The sequence below is a fragment of the Podarcis melisellensis genome (genome assembly GCF_964234715.1).
Source record: "Podarcis melisellensis genome assembly, chromosome: 1".
In the NCBI taxonomy this organism is placed as follows: Eukaryota; Metazoa; Chordata; class Lepidosauria; order Squamata; family Lacertidae; genus Podarcis; species Podarcis melisellensis.
In genome coordinates this window covers 84493820-84512315 of record NC_138528.1, presented here as the reverse complement: position 1 = coordinate 84512315, position 18496 = coordinate 84493820, and the positions used below count along the sequence as shown (strand labels likewise).

At 46.9% G+C, this 18496-nt stretch overlaps 1 protein-coding gene across 3 annotated transcripts in view; it reads right to left on the bottom strand.

The window, feature by feature from the left end:
* The window catches only part of WNT6 (Wnt family member 6), a 44829-nt gene that overhangs the window by 25448 nt on the left and 885 nt on the right, over positions 1–18496 (bottom strand). Inside the window, exon 1 of one of the 3 annotated variants that reach the window (XM_081907181.1) lies at positions 15245–15506. The exons of 1 other annotated variant lie outside the window; for it this stretch is intronic. Coding sequence is in view for 1 of the 2 variants with exons in the window: in XM_081907179.1 (XP_081763305.1) it covers positions 15245–15321 (77 nt within the window). In the remaining variant the exon portion in view is untranslated. Of the gene's footprint in view, positions 1–15244; positions 15507–18496 lie in introns of those variants that run through there. One more of the 3 variants, XM_081907179.1, reaches the window with a different exon arrangement.

Here is an 18496-nt window from a genome sequence, read left to right as displayed (position 1 = left end):
TGGTTCAGCCTTGCTCCTTCTCCAGACTGGATCCTGCCAAGGTTTACTTTCCTGGTGCTAGTCCTGATCCTGTAAACACTATTCAAACCCAAGCTAGTCCTTGGCAGTGGCGTAGCGTGGGGTGTGCAGGGGGGGCCGGCCGCACCGGGCGCAACATCTGGGGGTTAGGGTTAGGGGGCGCAAATCCACGGGTTAGGGGGCGCAAATCCATGGGTTAGGGGGCGCAAATTACTTGCCTTGCCCCGGGTGCTGACAACCCATGCTACGCCACTGGTCCTTGGCAGCCAATGGTAAGGCTATTCAGGCTAGTCTTGAAGTAACAAAAAATGTCAGAACCATGAACTGAACTCAAGCAGATCTGATCTTATCTTTCAATCTCAATGAACTCTGTCTGACTTTGAATAATTGCATAGTTCTCAGTCATTAATATGTAACTTGGGGATGAATACTTTGCCATTAGTGGTAACATTTACAGTGCAACTGTTATTAGAGGTGCCTAAAATAGCCATTACAATGTCACAATTTGTTTAAGTCATTTGATACACTGCCCAGAGGGTTAGGTCTGCTGCAGCAAACACAATCAAGGTGCCAAAGCCTCTGTTTTTGTGTTTGCTTTGCTTTGTGAGTTTCAAGCACAGATGGGAGGCAACAGTGTGTTTGCATTTGTGTGATGTGGTCCATTCCAACTTCATACTGAGTCATTAAAATTAATAATGGGAGTATGCTGGGTTGGCCAGGTGCAAAGAAGGACAGGACTCGTGCACCTTTAATAGAAGCAACAGCTGTCCTGTCTTCCACAGGACTATTAAAGATGCAGGAGCCCTGAGCTCTCTAACATCTGACTACCCTAAAGCATGCAAAATCTTGGCTTGCAAATTACATAAACAAAGAAAATGACATATTGGGCTTTGGTAGCCAGCACTACTGGATAGACACTTGCTGAATATGAAAAGACAATATTTTTGCATAAAAATTACTTTCTTGAAAAATTAATATCATAAAAAGATTCCTGAGAGGCAGGTTTCAGAAGGGAGGTTTTCCTAGAATCATCTGGAGTTGTCAGGGATTAAGCATGGGATCTCCCACATGCAAAACAGGAGCCTTGCCACTTAATCACAGCCCTTCCCTTGTATTTAAGCCCTTGCCTGGTAGCCATAAGCAATGATGAATCACATGCAGCTGAGTGAATGGGCTGTTGCAGAAGCGACAGTCCTCCATCCTTCCTCTGCACCCAATGTAGAAGCTAAGACAGCTGCCAGAGGCAACAGGCTGGTAGACACTTTTGCAACCTTGGTAGCAAACTGTGCAGGTCACTCAATCGTCACTGCACTCTTCAAAGACACATTACCAGCTTAAGAAGCAGAGAGATAGGTCATTCTTTTGCTTGTTTTGGATGAAAGCTGGTTGTGTGGTGGGATGGAATGCATCAAAATGTGGTATTTTATAAGAAGCAACAGGATATACATGGATTGTGGCTAACATCATCTATACACTGCTTCCCAGACCATTAGTGGGAGTGCACTAGATGCAGAATGAATGGGTGTGTGTACATAGCCACACTGTGAAGGAGCCGTATATCCATTATAAAAGATAAATATGTGAAGCATAAGAACCATTGTTCTGATGTGCCAATTGGTGACAGAAAACTTTTAATACTTCTATGGGAAGATCAATATACAAGATTACAGATGGTAGATACAGGCAAACCTGTTGTGGGGTTACCAGCATCACCCCAGAGGGGCCATTAATTCTAGGAGTGTACAGTATCAGACTCAGATTATTCTCTTAGCAATCCTCTCTCTGCAAAACTAAGGATCTATTTGACATTGGTCCTACTGGTACAGGTGAGTCTCCAAGGTAGTCCCATTTCTTTCTGAAGTGGCAGTGTGTTTGACCCAGTACATGCACCTGCCAGGAGTGGTTATTTCTGCCTAAAATATTATAAATTAAGATCTTGGTCACAAATATATGTGAATGCTCCTTATGAAAAACAGTGTTTGCAACAAATGTATAAGCATTTTCACGATTTGTGTGTAACAGAAACAAAAATGAGCATTTATTATGAGAAAGATGGCCGGACAAATGCAGACAAACAGGAAGCATGTTACTCAAGATCCCCCAGAGAGTCGCTGACAAATCTGGGAACCAAACCCAGATCTTTCACCAGCATCCTGGGCCTTAGCCACAGGTTTTCCTCCTCCCACAGCTTTGCAGTGGAAAGATGGTAAATAAATACACACAGAGCCACAAAAGCATTTGTGATTCTCTTAGAAGTGGGCAGTCTATGGCTCCACAGCAAAGCCCATAGGTGGAACAGGCAAAGTGACAAAGGGATTTGGGGCTAAAGGAATTATTATAACCACACAACTGGACTCCAGCACCCCCAGGGCAGAGAGTCTTGACTCCAGTGCTTTGGGTTAAAGAATTTCCTGGACGTCACTCATGTGCTTGACTCATCTCTGCCTTTGCAACTGAGTAATTAACCAGCCCAAATGTTACACTGATAAAACCTCAATCCCACGGTCCAGCATCTAAAGTTGGGGGGCAGATCATAAACAGAGATGTATTAGTTTAATATGAGCTCTGAGTTTTCAGCATCTTGGTACAAATTCAAAGGCATTTGATGGCGTTCCTTACAGCTCCACCATCTTAAATTTAAGGGAGAACCTTGGGGCATTTCTGAGAGTCACCTTAAACTTTGTAAAGTAGCAATCGATACTTGTTCTAGCATCAATGTCTGAAATGGCTCCTCCATGACAAAATGTTTGACTACAAGTTCCGCCAGGTCCCTTTCTTAACAAGATGTCCCACAGAAATATATTTGAGTAAGATGATAATCTAAGGTCAAGGAGCAACATGAGGCATACTAAGAAGTAAGCCTCACAGAGTTCAGTGGTATTCCTGTAAGTGAAGACAGGATTGCCACATTAGCATCTCTGGCTTTCCCCCTAAGGTATGAAGCTAGGCTCTCTGTCTGTGGGAGACAAGGGTAGCCTTTAGAAGAGATGGTCATGCCTCCATGATTCCCACTCCCGAATCTGGTGCTGTCATCTGCTGTATCTTATTACATTACCATGATGCAACAGGCCAAACTACCCTCCGTCATACCCCATCCTGCCTTCTCCACCTGTGTAAGAGGTATCCATGTGGCTCCACATTTTTTGCTGATAATCACTAGGTCAACTGGGTAGGTGCAATAGATACATAGATATGCAAGCCAGTGATATGCTCACATGTTGTGATTCAAACAGCCCAGCTTTCCCTTTTATCTTGAACTCCCTGCTCCAAAGCCCATCACACAAGATAAGCTCTCACACAAACACACACCTCTGTGTGTGCATGCGCTGTCCCAAGACATTTTGCTACTTGTGGTGAAGCATAATAATAATAATAATAATAATAATAATAATAATAATTTATTATTTATACCCCGCCCATCTGGCTGGGCCTCCCCAGCCACTCTGGGCGGCTTCCATAAAAACCAAAAATACAGTAAAATATCACACGTTAAAAACTTCCCTGAACAGGGCTGCCTTAAGATGTCTTCTGAATGTCATAGATCCTTAGTTTTGCAGAGAGAGGATTGCTAAGAGAATAATCTGAGTCTGATACACTCCTAGTATTAATGGCCCCTCTGGGGTGATGCTGGTAACCCCACAGCAGGTTTGCCTGTATCTACCATCTGTAATCTTGTATATTGATCTTCCCATAGAAGTATTATAAGTTTTCTGTCACCAATCCACTTACTTACAAGATGGCACCATGCCACTTACTTCAACACTGATAATGGGATGGCATCTTAAACCACACCTGAGGGCAGGAGGCTGCCTCAGGAAATCGCTTGTTGCACAGCCCACCCAGCTTTGTTTTCCAACAGAGAATAAGGCACAGGGGGGAGTGCAGTCACTGTCCCCACACCCCAGCATCAGAGGCTATGTCCATGCTATACCTTTAAGTCACATTCTTTCCCTCAAATAATCCCAGGCACTGTAGTTTCTTAAGGGTTGCTGGGACTTGTAACTCTGGGGAGATTAAACTACACTGCCCAGAATTATTTGAAGCAAAGGATGTGGCAGAAATATGTATTAAAAGTATAGTGTTTATACAGCTCAAGGCAGCTGCCTCACTCTGCCTAATGGTGTGGCCTGCACACTCTTTCTCTCATCTTCTGTCTCAGCAAGTTTAGGCCTTTGGAAACACGGTCCTGAAATGCCACAAAGTAAGCTAGCAACTCCGAGATTCTGTTAAGTATTTAGTGTAAAGCTGGGTTGACAAAAGACTTTATATTTTAGCTTGTTCTAGGAGGTCTGATTTTATCTTCCTTTTATGCAAAGGCTTGTAAAATTTTTGTCTTCCTGAAGTTAACAGAGAAGCAATCCTTGTACAAGGACAGGATGGCAGTGGGAATAGTTTACAAGTCCTGAAATAAATACAGAGAGGTTTTTCTTTTTAAGAAGAATCCAGAATTGTTTTGGAAAGAAGCCTCAGGGGTGGTTTTGCTCATTTGCACCTTCATGATTGTTAAGAACATTAGAAAGTACTTTCTTAACTGCTTCATCCAACAACAAGGAGCTCATGTAGAGAGGCAATGGGTGAGGGGACAATCAGGACCACATGTGCCCACAGCAATGGAAAATTAATGGGTGTACAGGAAGCCCACTGTCCACCCTAAACAGTAGGGATGATCCCTCAAGCTAATAGAATCACAGACCAGGTAGGATCCAGAACTGGCTCAAGACGTATCACTGCCTAAAGCAAAGGACAACATTGTACCACCACCACCCCACTCCAGAAACAAAAATTGGCAAGAGTTTTATTTCAACACTTGGAGATGGGACAGCATCCTCCCGGGGCAGCAGGCTGCTCTAGAGGACACAGGACAGGCTTCCAGACCTACACGGCTCCAACATCTTGCCACTGCTCCCCACTGCCTGACATTACTGCCTGATGCAGCCACCTTGCTTTGCCTAATGGCAGGACCAGCTCTGGTGGGATGAGAAAAGTGCTCGTGTTTTTCCTGACAGTTGACTATAGTTCCTTCTAGGGGGTCAGGGGGCCTTATTTTGCTGACATTGCAGACTGTTGCACTATGCCAGGGATGGCCAGCTTCTCTATTCTCAAGGGCCATGCTACACTCCAGACAGTGTTCTGGAGGCCAGAAGTATATTTTGACACACATAGCCTGACCCCTTCCTGGGTGGTAGGTCGGGCTTTAAAATTGACTCAGCACACCTAGCAATAAGGGCCTCACAGCTATGGAGCATACACACACATCCAGGCATGGCTGAGGCATTGCATATGAAGCCCTCAAAGAGGTGTAACATTAAACGCAGCTTCAAATAGCTGTCTCACACACAAAAATTGAACACAATTTTCTTTTCTTTCCGTGGAAACAGTGGGCAAAATGTGTGCCATGCCTTTATGTGCCACAGACCAGATAAATTCTTGTGTTGCATCTGCCTGTGAGTCAGCAATTGGCTAAATAAACCAATAAACTCATGTCATCTAGATTACAAAATGCCAGAAGCACAGACCAAGAGGGGGCTATAAGAGAAGGAATACATTCATTAAACCAAAATCTATGTGGCTCAAACGATTTGACATGATTCTATTGGGAGGGGGGATGACTGTTGGGAGGATTCAGATTGGAGGGTGTTCAGGATCCATTGGCAAGGGAGAAGAGGAAAGTGAGGCTTTGTCTAGACTGAAAAATTCTATGCTTTTAAAATACTTGTTTCACTAGATCAGAGATCTGGTGTAGTGCAGTGGCTAAGACAATGAGTTGTGAATCCTTGGTTTGAAATTTGCATTTCCTGTGTCTTCTTGACAGCCTTAGGTAGATCTGTCTCTCAATCTACCCATCTACAAAATGGAGATAATAATACTGACTGCTATATTGATGTGGTAAGGATACACTACCACCAAAATCCATAGAGCAAGGCTGTGCAAGCTGTGGCCCTCCAGATGGTTGGACTGCAACTCCCATCAGCCCCAGCCAGCATGGCCAATAGTCAGGGATGATGGAAGTTGTAGTCCAGCAACATCTGGAGGGCCGCAGGTTTCCTCGCCCCTACCACTGAACATTATAATATAGATGCGTTCTCAGCATACGCATCAGTGAGTATAATACTTCCTCTATGTGGGGGAGTAGACAGGCCTTTCGTTTGATTCAACAGGGTTGTTCTTAATGGTGATTGAGCAGTCTGGATCATTCTCAGCCAGCAATTGTGAATTTCCTGACAGTTCCCTTCCTTCTGCCTTGCATTTTGTGGGTGTAGGTGGTGTGAGAGAGAGACAATTCTCTCTCCCAAGATGGCTGTCCCAAGATAGCTTTTCAAGTTGGTTGTGCTACAGACTCAGTACTCTGCTACAGAATCAATGGCTGACTTGAACAAGTCATCTCTGTGTCAGTATTCTCAACTGTAAAATGGGTTGCTGCTGTCTAAAGGGTCTTTGAAATGCTTAACCTTTTGCTGGATATAAACTTTATATATGGGACTTAATTGTAATTGCAATCAGTGGCTGCGTTTACTTGCAGGGAGAACAGGTTCTGGAGTTTACCTACTCAGGATTGGGAAGGACCATGCCTTAGTGGCAGAGCACATGTTTTGCATGTAGAATATCCTGGGTTGGATTCTAAGGATCTCCAGTTTGTAGGAGCTACCACCTTTACCCCAGGTAGGCAATACTAGGCCTTGTATAAGGAAGCTTCCACTGCTCCTACTCCTACAGTTAGACTAAATGCATCTCCCCTCCTTCAGCATTAACCTATTGCTCATTGCTAGGTACTCAAAACTACCGTTTTTAAACAAAATCCCTTTAGACAAGCAGTTAAGTGAGAGTCCTTCTGTTCCCAAAGAGGACCCAGCATTGTCCAATGAGGCTTCAAGGGGAGGGACATAACAGAAGAAGGCGTGGCTTAACAAATCCTACACAGCTGGCCTGCTTCAGAACCTAGAATGATACTCTTTGCCACCCATTGTCTCTTTTGCTGCCCCCTGCTGGCTACTGATAAATTCTGTATAGACGCTTCCTTTCTCTATTCAAATCATGTCCCTGTAAAGAAGAAGGACTTCAGAGACTGTGGGCCCCTTTCGGGATCCAGAGCACAGCCTCCTGGGACAATCCTGCGGCTATTAAATCTCAGTCTGCATTCCCACAAGCCCCAGTACTGACTGTCCAAGGCGTTAATCTCTGCAGCTATACGATCCATTATTACTCAGATCAAGGGGTCGGTTTCCTTTGCCAAGTTGTCTGTGGTGGGAATAAGTACATCTTGTCAGATCTGAGATGACGCAATTAGGGTTTTCTTGTCCCCCAAGGAGCATGATAATGTCAAAACCACTGGATGAGATCAATCATATATTGTGCCCAGAGTCCACAGTAACCGTGGCCAAGCTTTTTACGAGTGATTAGATTACTCCAGGAAAAGCCAGATCCTGAGGAACTGAGCACCTTTCCATTTCTTTACACCAGCAGAGATTCTGGCGGAGAGTGTGAAGGTTCATACACTTTTCTCCACTAGAATCTGATAGAGCTAAATTAAATATATCCCTAATACATTTGTTTTGTGTCTCACACCCCAAAGGACAGCACACCAGAGAGCCAGCTGAACTAGATGGACTAATGGTCTAGTTCAGTATGTTAATAATCCAGAGTCTTCTGGATCAGACCAATGGCTCATCTCACAGTGGCCAACCAGATGCAGGTGGGGAGCCCACAAGGAAGCCCTGAGTACATCAACACTCTCCCTTCTTGCAGTTTCCAGCAACTGGTATTCGGAAGTGTTGCTGCCTCTGACAGTGGAGTGTTCAGCTTAGTGTATTAAGGTTATCAGGTAAGATTCTGATTTGAATGCTAGGACTGTTCAAAGTTAGGTTGCCTGGCACAAGATGCAGTCCATCTTGACACTTGCACCACTACTGTGGAATTCCCTCTTTGGAGAAGCTTAGCAGAGCTGCTCACCTGTGATCTTCAGGAAACAAGTGAAGACCATTTTATTTCAGCGAGCATATTTTAATTTTTAAAACGTATCCAGATCTCTTACTGTTTCTTTTTGTTGAGAGATGTTATGGCTGCTTTGACTTCATAGTATGATAACAGCTACTGCCAGTTTGGCTTGTTTTTTTGAAGGTGTACAACTATTATTATTATTATTATTATTATTAGATTGCTGTATATTTCCCTCATTTCATGATTAGCTCCCCCCCAAGTGCTTTTTCATGTCAAACTGGTGGGTTGCAAATTTAATCTATAAACAAACAGCATTATTTTACATGATTACATACACCACAGGGCCACTTTTACCAGAAGCTACATTGACAGGCCCAGCCCTATGGGGGAAGTAGTCATATCCACATTAGGAGGGTTTACAGACAAAAAATGGTGGGTGTCAGTGCAAAGCCCAAAATGGCTACCACTGAATTAATTTTTTGGGATTATTTTTTTTAATTAGGAGAGAGTTTGTTATTTGGATTTTCTGCTGCAGATACAAAAACGTATTGGGTTATTTCTGACTAAGTGCCTATGGTCTTGCCAGGGACTGCAGTTTTTGTTTTACGCAGTTCTGGATCTGAGTCACCTCTGGAAAACGGAAATAAATCAGAGGCAGAAACAATCTCAGGGCTTGTGGTCCCAGGAGTACCTTACAGTGTGAACTAGGGATAGGATATCTGTGTCCCCGCCAGATGTTGCTGAACCACAACTCCCATCATCCCTGACTATTGGCCATGCTACCTGCAGCTGATGGGAGCTGGAGTTCCAAGAACATTTGGAGGGCCACAGCTTCTCTATCCCTAGTTTAAGCAGTTCCTCAAGAGGGCAAGTTTCCATAGGTCCCAGTGAGTGGTTGCTGCCCACACATACTTCTCACTAAGTGTGGGGACCCACTCTACAGCTCACCTGCTCTCCGCTACACAGCCACAGGTGCTCTATCTGTTGCAGGCATCACAGTGTGCTTTACTTCACCAAAGTGAAAAGCTTGCACTGAATCAATCAATAGCATAACACCAAGGTTGTGAGCCGTTTAGGCTGTTAATAATAATAATTAGGGCTTTTTGCCATTCTAAGAGAACAAGGGAGGTGTTCATGGTGAGTTTCAGCACCTATTTTTCTAGAAAAATAGCACTAATAATAATAATAATAAACCTGTGTTGCAATGTAACTTTAATTATTCACTAAGAAAAGCTCAGTTCTGAGGCCTGGATAAAATATGCAAATTAAACAACATAGGAAGCTGCCTTATACTGAGTTAGTCAACAGGTCTGTCTAACTCAGTATTGTCTATGCTCACTGGCAGCAGGGTTTCAGACAGGGATCTCTTCCAGTCCTACTTGGAGATGCCACTTACTGAACCTGCAACACTCTGCAAGCAAAGCAGATGCTCTGCCACTGAGCTATGGCCCGTCCCCTACTTAGGTATTTGATTCTTTGGAGCAATTCCTTCCACTAATCATAGCAATGGCAAATATTTATTAAGGGTGTAAGGGACATTCGGCCCTTCAGATGTTGCTGAACTACAACTCCCATCAGCCCTAACAATCACTGCCAACTGCCAGGGATGATGGGAATGGTTGTTTAGCAACATCTAACTGACCAAAGGTTCAACACACCTGTTCTAGATGGGCGAACGCTGGACCTCATCTCTGGACCAATTCTTTTGAGCGTTCACCCCATGTTACCTACACGTTACCCATGTTAAAAACCTTTCATCACATTCTTCTTAACTAGAAAGCTGGTGTTTCTTTCACACATCTTGGGGGGTCTTGGGGTGCTGAGCTGAATTCAGCATGCAGCTGCCTTTGTTTGCATTGTGCAGCAGCAGAACACACACAGACACAGTGCTGTCAGTGCACTCCCAGCACTAACTGCTGCTCGCCTCTTCCTTGCAACAGGAGCACACCAACACCGATAAGCCAAAGCTAAAGTGCTAAGACCTATCCGTTCTCTTGGATCGATTTAGCCTTCCTGATCAAGAACTGAAGTCGACAAGCATAGCCTGGACAGACTCTTTGTGCAATGTGTTTTTGCATCCAGGCTTGTTTTCTTCACTGTTTTGCAGCTGGGTTATTTTTTAAAATTAATTTTAAACAAAAGCCAAGAAGAAGCCAACCCATGCTGAACCTCTGCCCTCCTCTGCATTATCCCCTTAAGCTTCCAGCTCAATCTCTGCCAATACACACAAGACGGTCACAGTTTCTCCTTCCAGATGAGTCTCCAGCTCTCTTTTGCCATCCAAGATCCCAACTGCTTTAATCCTGAGCATCCTGGTCAAGTTCCAGCTCTGGGTCTTTTGCATCCTTGCTTGTAGCTGTCCATTCCACTCTCCCCTGTCCTCAGCTGCCAAAATGTTCCTGCAACCAACAACAACAACTACAACCCCAGGCCTAGCTCCATCACTGTCAGAGTTCTGGGGGGAAATGAGCAAAAGAAAGCACTTAGGAGTGTAAATGTATGTGTTAAAATAGCAAACATTTTGGTATGAGAGAGGAAAGGGGGGACATGGCAAGGATGGAACAAAAATGTCTAGAAATGGTCTGCAGCAGAACGCCATGCTTGTCACTCAGTGGGAGAAAAGAGTAGCTCCAGGGAGTTAGCAATTGTGCCTAGTTTTGACATGCACTGAGTATTCGTGCAATACTCCCAGCTCCTTCCCTGCTGCAACTCCTCCTGATGCTACTGGTGCCAAGAGAGAAATCCCAGTGTGATCCTCCTGGTGTGTATTAAATTTAATATCAATTCACAAATCTCCACAGCAGGGGTTCTCAAACCTTTGGTGTTGTGATCCTGCCTAAGTCAAGAAAACAATGGTCCAGGCCTCCCCCGAGTGCAACAAAGGCCTTCTCACGAGATGGCCACTGTGCAGAGACAGCTCAAAGAGGCAGGGCAAGCTCTTTGTATGTGTACTAGCAGCAGGCACCAGGCAAGAAGACTGGGCCCTCTACCATGTTGCTTGCTTGCTTCCCGTGCTGTCCTACGATGCTGCTGGCGGTGTCTGGTGGCAGGTCTTGGGAATTGGCTGAGCTATGAGGCAAAGCAGTAGTAGCTGGTTTGGGGTGTCCTTAAGAGGAGCTCATGTGGGAGACAAAGAAATATGGCAGACCAGCTCCAGTTGTTGTTATTTTAGAGGGTCTTGGCAAGAGGCCCTTTGTGCCCATCCCTCAGTACAAAAGTCCCTTGCTCCCTTCCCACTCTTGTCCTCCCTCAGGGCTCCTTCTGGAGAGCACCTGTCCTAATGCTGCCTTCACATGACAGTGGCAAGCACTCTTCAAGTGGCTTTAAATGATACTTGCTACTGTCACAGCAGCGTGGCAGTGATGCCTTCACTCTCTGGGGCAAGATCTCCCACAATGCCTCACTCTGAAGAAAGGCCCATTCCTTGGAAAGCAGCATTGAGCTTGCCAGGGTTGCTGCTGGAGGAGGAGGTCATGATGGAAGGAGATGGCAGCATGGTCTGTCCACCCATCTCAGGCAGTATAATGTATTGTACCAGTCCTGTGAAAGTCAGTCCTTTCTTAGTGTATTGGCTCAGTAGGTGTCCAGCAATGTCAGCTCCTGACACTAGCCTTGATAAGGAGGCACTATCCACTAGGACTCCTGTGTAGGCCCGACTGAAATGACTAAGAGCTGCACAAGATGCACTCTGGTGCAGCTCCTATTCATTTCAATGGGCTTGAACAGGATAAGGTCTCCTGTGGATTGTTCCCCATGTTATTTAAAGGGGAAGGATGGTGCCATTTGTCTTTTCTAATGTAGGTGCCAAAACATATTGAGCCAGCCCTAGGAGGTGTTGAGTGGGCACACTCCAGCCCACTGTCTGGAGCAGCTACTGTGTGGATGTGAATGGCTTCCTTGCAAGATCAACATTGCAGGAAGAAGCAGCCCTTAGACGCTAGAACAATAGTCTTCCACCTTTGGTCTCTAGGAGTTGTTGGACTAAAAAACCCATCATCCCCAACAACCATAGCTAATGGTCAGTGGTGACTGGAGTTGTGGGGCTCCACTGCTCTAAAGGATAATCTTTAATCTTTTCAGACCTAGGACCCACCCTTAACTCAAACATGCATTTGGGGACTCATTTACTTATTTTTTTGTAGAACTGTGGCTGTTGTGACCCACCGTAGATCAGGCCATGATCTGATTTTGGGTTCCGACCCACCAGTTGAAGACCAGTAGAGAATGCAAAGGCAAGCACCCCAAATAAAGGAGTTTGCTCCTAAACTTAGCCTGGGATCAAGAAAGGCAGAAGCAAACAGAAGCACCCACTATGGGGGAACAAGGGATTCAAAGGGCAAGCAAATAAACCCTACCCTTGCTCAGTGGCCCCAGTGCTAAGGGAAAGGTGCATCTCCAACCTAAAGGGGACACCAAACTGTTGATTCTCTATGCAGAAAAGCCATCTATTGCTGTAATTTTAAAACCAAGCTCTTTTCTCTTGCTGCAGCAAACTCAAGCAAGGTGCACCTCTGGAAGAGAAAAACTGGGGCATGAACTGGCAGAACTGGGGATCAAATCAGTGAATGAGGACTTCGGCCCTAGGTCCTATGGGTGAAGGATCACTTGGTATTTCTGCTTTCATGCTGGCTGCCAAGGTCTGAAGACCAGGAACAATTCTCTGATTGAGAGGGTTAGGTTGTCCCTCTGCTTTGACTTCTCTTTGACTATGACTGCACAAAAGTCTGATTTTATGTATATGAACGTACGTGCAAGGACCTTTTTGATCATTTTAGGTTCACCATACTTGCCTAGATATTTTTCAGTAGAATACAATTAGTATTAGTCTGTGCACAGCTGCTGAGGCTCCTGTTTATTTGGTGAGAACTCACACACATACATAGCAAAAAAGGTGCCACCATTGGTCATCTGTCGATGGCTGCAACATAAAGTAATTTGCGCATGTGAATAGGTCGTCCAAAATTAACTGCTGATGAGCAGAACTTTCATATGGCTTGGCATCACCTCAAACCCAGTGCTTTTCAATGAAGTCATTTCACATTTTCAGTGACCAGCCTCTAAGTTTTGGATACATGCATACATTAACAGGAACATAGGATGCTACCTTATACCAAATCATACTGTTGGTCCATTTAGCTCAGTGTTGTCTACATGGACTGACAGTAGCTCTCAAGATTTCAGATGGGAGATGCCCTCCCCTACTTGGAGATGTTTGAGATTGAACCTGGGGCAGTCTACAGGCAAAGCAGAAGCTCCAGCACAGAGCTACCACCCTTACCACATATAGGAGAACCAACCCTATGTGTGGCAAGCACACCTGCAAGTCAAGTCTATTTCTTCAGGACCAGCAAAGACACATGCCTGGAGAGATCAGGAGATGGTAGTTGTAGCCCCTGTACACAAGAAGAGCTATGCTAGATCAGGCCAATGGCATGTCCAGTCCAGCATCCTGGTCTCACAGTGGCCAACCAGATGCCTGTGGAAAACCTGCAAGCAGGACCTGAGTGCAAAAGCACCCTTCCCTCCTGTGATTAAAGAGGCCCAATTCCCCTATCATTCACACCGGTAAAAGCTCAGTAAAAGGTGACAACTGGCTTGGGCTTTCAGCTAGATAAATGGCCCCGGGTTCCTCTGGAGGAGATGCTTATGATGGAGCAATTGTTGGTTGGTGATGCATGGGACTGAACCTGGGAGTTTCTGCATGCCAACAGATCCCACACTTTTACTCTAAAAGCCTTCAAAACTTGTTAAGGGTCCATATCTCATGGGTCAAACCTCCTCCAACTTCTGAAGGCCTCAGGAAGGAGCTGGCTGAGACAACCAGGCAATGAAGGAAGGAAACAAGTTCCCTCAGGAAAAGAGGTGTGAGAGGGAGGCAGGGAAAGGGTTATCCTTTCAGGGCTTGATTTTGGAGGTCAGGCAAGTGTGACAACGTCGAGATGAATCACCTTAGCTAATGAATTATGTCCCGGATTGCATGGAAGGAAGCGAGCCTGGAAAGCACTTAAAAAGGGATCAGGACAGGTTGGGTGAAATTCTTAATAGATTTAAATAGGTCATGTTTCGACAGATACCTGGGCTTTTCCGAGGCTGGGTCCCAGCTCCGGGCTCGTTCGTGTAATGAACCCCCCTTCGCCTCCCCCTTCCCTCTGTCTCCCTGGCTTACCTCCCCCGCACACTTTGATGAAGGCCCCACACAACAAGGGGGGGCAGAACCGGGGGTGGGCGTTCTCCGAGTCACCTTGCGTTTTCCTTGCTCCCTGTCTTTTTAATTAAAGTTGACTTACTGGAGGGGGAGGGCAAGGCTAGGTGCCCCCCGCCCGCCTCTCCAGAAGGATCCGGAGGCTTTTCGACAAGGGGTCGGTCTCCTCGCCTTCGACATCCAGCCAGCCACCCACCCCGCCGCGCTCCTTCCCTGCTTGCCTTCTCGAGGAATGTAGCCCGAGGACAACTCAGCGCTCGCCGGGCTCTGCTGCCCCATCCCAACAGGAGCGACTCGCGTTTACCTGAAGATCCCTGGGGACTTGGATGGGGCGGGGAGAGCAGAGGAGGGTCGGGCTGCAGAAAGAAGGGGCGCCCTCAGGTTGGAGGGCTTTTCGGTGGGACTCGAAGGGAGAGAGATTCGGAAAAGTGAAGAGCTCTGTGGAGATCCGTCAGTGTTCTAAGATCTGAAGCTAAGGCAGAAAAATCTTTTGGGAGGGGAGGCGCTCTCTGAGGTTCTATGGGTTCTTCGGGGTCTCTGGGAATACGTGCATATAATTGCAATTCAGTTGGGTTCTTGAGGGGATCTCTCTGTCCTCCTCACACTATAAAGTTTCTGAAGCCCAGAGTGTTACTGATTCCATGGGACCCTGTGGAACTGGAGGAGTGGTGGTGGATTCTGCTCTTTAAGACCCTGTGCATCTATGGAGCTGGGATAATGCCTGCCCCGTCGCGGATTCTCACATCCAACATGACCTCTCTACAAGCAGCCCCAGTTTGAAAGCCAGTTCTGGCCAAAGATCGCGTTCCCCACGGGATTCGTAAACACCTCTCCTTTTCGGACATCCCAGCTCCCCAGAACTGCCCCCGCAGCCCTCCGAGCCTCTCCAGTCTAGAAAACGGTTCGTGGGGCTGACTGCTGCCCCGACGGCAGTCCTCTGGGGCTCTCTCCCCGCGCGAGTGCAGCGCGCAGAGCAAACAGCCCTCCCTTGGCCCACGTTCCATCTTCTCCTCGTTCTTCTCCTTCCCCTTTGGAGAGCCCCTTCCTTCCCGGGACTCGCCCTCGGGGCGCTGCGGCTCAGCTACTCACCACCACAGCCCGATGATGTTGGCCGGGCAGAGCAGGATGAAGAAAAGCCCCAGCTGGGTCCGGGACGGGGGCAGCATCCTGGGTGGGGACAGGCAGCAACGCGGAGCTGGAAGGCGGCCGGCAGTTCCAGCGCCGGTCCCTTCTCCAGCGCGGCGCACCGTGCGCCCTCGGAGGCGCAGCGAGACCCGGAGCGAGAGCGCACAGGGCGAGCGGGCTCCGGCGAGCGGCTGCTCCTCAGCCCCGTCCCGGGCGGAGGAGGAGAGCCAGGCTGGGAGGGAGGGACAGACGGACGAGGCTGCTTCCCCCTGACAGGCAAAGCGGAGCGCGGGGAGGGGACGGCGAAAGACAGAGAGAGGGAGAGGGCGGAGGGGGAGGGGGCTGAGTGAGTGCCAAGCGGCGCATTCCGAGCGCACCGATTGCCATCTCCCTCCGGCAGCCCGGACAGAGGGACCGGGCCGGGGAGGCAGGGGGAGGCGGAAGGGAAGCGCTCCAAAGGAGCCGACCCTGAGAAAAGGCAGGGTTCGCTTACCCACCAGTCCTGCTAAGGCTATTTACTTAGCCTGGCACAAACTGCTCGCCGCCGTGCCCTCACCGAGATCCCAGATTCCGGTCAGGGTTTTAAAGCTGCCTCCTGGGGTTCTGCTAGCAAAGCGGCTGATTGTACCCCGTCGGGGCTCCTTCTGGGGTTGATTTCGTCTGAATGCTAAAAATAAAACCCTAGGCCATTGTAGTGCCCGTGGGGGGGGGGCGTGAGCGAGCAAGCGCCCAGCTGCTCTCTCTAGTTAGGCCCCCAAAGGCTTCCTTTCCTCACATTTTGGAAGCAAGGGCTCGGTTTCTATTCTTCTTTGTCATATGCATTCTATAAACAACAACAACAACAACAACACTGTTTTACTTTATATTCGACTCATTCAGCTTAAGCTCTGGATTCAACCCAGACATTTCACTCAAGTACTAGCATTAGCCTCTGAGCATGTGCAGAATGCCCATCACATAACCATCAACACACCCACACACCCTTCAACAAATACATACACATGAGAGAGACAAAGAAGTGTTCAGGGGCTAAAACGAGCTTTGGAGATAGTCTTGACATCTCCACCTGTGAAAGCAGTATTTTCTTCTATGTAATATCAGGATTGTTTAACAACAGAGTTTGCTCCGCACAGAACCTAAAAGAAGTGGCACAATCCCTACTGACAGGTTTTGCAACCCACAAAAGCCTGCAGTCAGTTTGACATATTCAGCATACTGGGATCCAGGTTTGACACAACCTTGCCCTTTCAGGCCTATCTTTCTTCCCCAGGCTGCCAAAGTTGCACTTCACCATCTCTGTATAGTATCTGTCATGGTCAGCCAGGCTGGCCTCTGTATCTTTAAACACATGGAGATGTTGCTCTCAGCCTGGCAGTCTAACATTTCTAACAGGCTAGACCATATCTAGGCCTGATACCAGAAAGAAATGCCCAGACTGTGCAGGTGTCACAGAGCGAATTGGCAGTAAATCACACCATTCAAAGTTGGAGTTAACTCTTTATTAGCAAAAATCTTCACAGACTTGGCTGAGTGTCAGGCCTAATGAGCACAGCAGCTCATACCCGGTAGGTCTTGCCCCATGAATCAGTTGCTGAGACTGAAAGTCCCCTCCTCTCTAGGGCTTTCCCCAAGCAATTGGAGACTGCACCTGCATGGAGCTGGTCACTGCTCCAACTGTTTCAGCCTTCTGGTTTTGGGAGACGGGGTGTGTGTGTGAGAGAGAGGGGAGTTTGTCGCAGCAGGAGGGAGCGATACCCATGACTCTTCACCAGCCTGACTCATCTCTGCCCCTTGGTCTCCCTCCTCCCACTTCAGCTTCTGCCTCTGATTCTGGACTTCCCTCTGCCACAGGCTCTCCCAGTTCACTAAGCCCTGTTACCCCTTCAGCTGCCGACACCTCTTCTTCCCAGTCTTCTCACTCTAACCACTCATCGTCATGCCACCACCAATCCCCAGGCTCTGAGCCTTTTCTCTTAGGTGGTTCCCCAACTGGTTCCTTCCACCATTCCTCTACATCCACCCAGTCCATGACCACAGGTGTGCATGGACATCAGAAGTTGCCCACGTGCGTCAATGTCCCTGTCATGGCCTCTTATTGCACCTGTGAAAGGTCTCAGTAAATATCCATGCATGAGAGACTTTTGCTCTCTCTGCTCAGTCCCTGTTTAAACTGGCTTGGCCTCTGCTACAAACACCACATGGCAGCCAATTTGTGTTACGCCACAACCCTGAGGAACCATGTTGTGACTGGCCCCCCATGACACTTTTTCACAATTCCAGATGTATCCATTAGCCCCAAAAGCTTGGTGCCCCTGCTGTAGATCCTCCCAGAATCTCTTATGCTTTGTGTTATAAGGAAGTGCAGGTGAGCTAGTGTACCACAGCAGTCAAGGGCACCAGCTATGAGCCAAATTACCTCCCACCCCCATAGCTCCTCTAGGCCTCTTGCTCACTTGGTAGGCATGGGCCAGCTTTACCCTTTGATCTGTACTATGTGGGTGATAATACCTGCCCAGCCTGTCCACTGCTCTAAAGATTGTTGAACCGTGTTGCATGAAGTGCTTTATTTATTACTGTTGTTAAAAAACTTAATTTTCAAAAGAAACTCAAGACAGCTAGCAAAACCAACATCACAATCATGTTAAAATATCTAACAATCCCCATGCCAACCCCAATCGTAAGATGAAAATGTTCACATCAAAAACCAAATCCACAAAAACAAATTCCAGTGTGCTTTGAGCACTTAGAACAATAATAAAAATACTTTTTCTTTCCCAAGAACAGTGTTAGGATTTGGAGTACTCTGATTCTGAAAGCATTTTTATTATTAAAAACATATCAAAAGACCTTCTGCAGCGCACAAGAGTACAGTATCCTGAGGAGGCAGTGCTGCCTACAACATAAGTTCTTTACAAACAAAAAGCATAAAGAGAAGTACGGTAGATAAATTCCTGTTGCTGGGTGCATGATACTAAATAGGAAATTTACTCCTGCATGTAACTTCCCCCAAAGAATCATGGGGATTGTAGTTTGTACAGTGTGCTGGGAATTGTAGTTCTGTGAGGGGGTAAACTAGAGTTTCCAGGATTCTGTGGGGGAAGTTGTGAGCTTTAAATGTATGCAGCCACACAACTGTGAAGAGTAGACTGAAATCCTCTGCATACTTATCTCAGAGTGTGAACACTGAGGGACTTACTTCTGAGTAAATGCATAGGA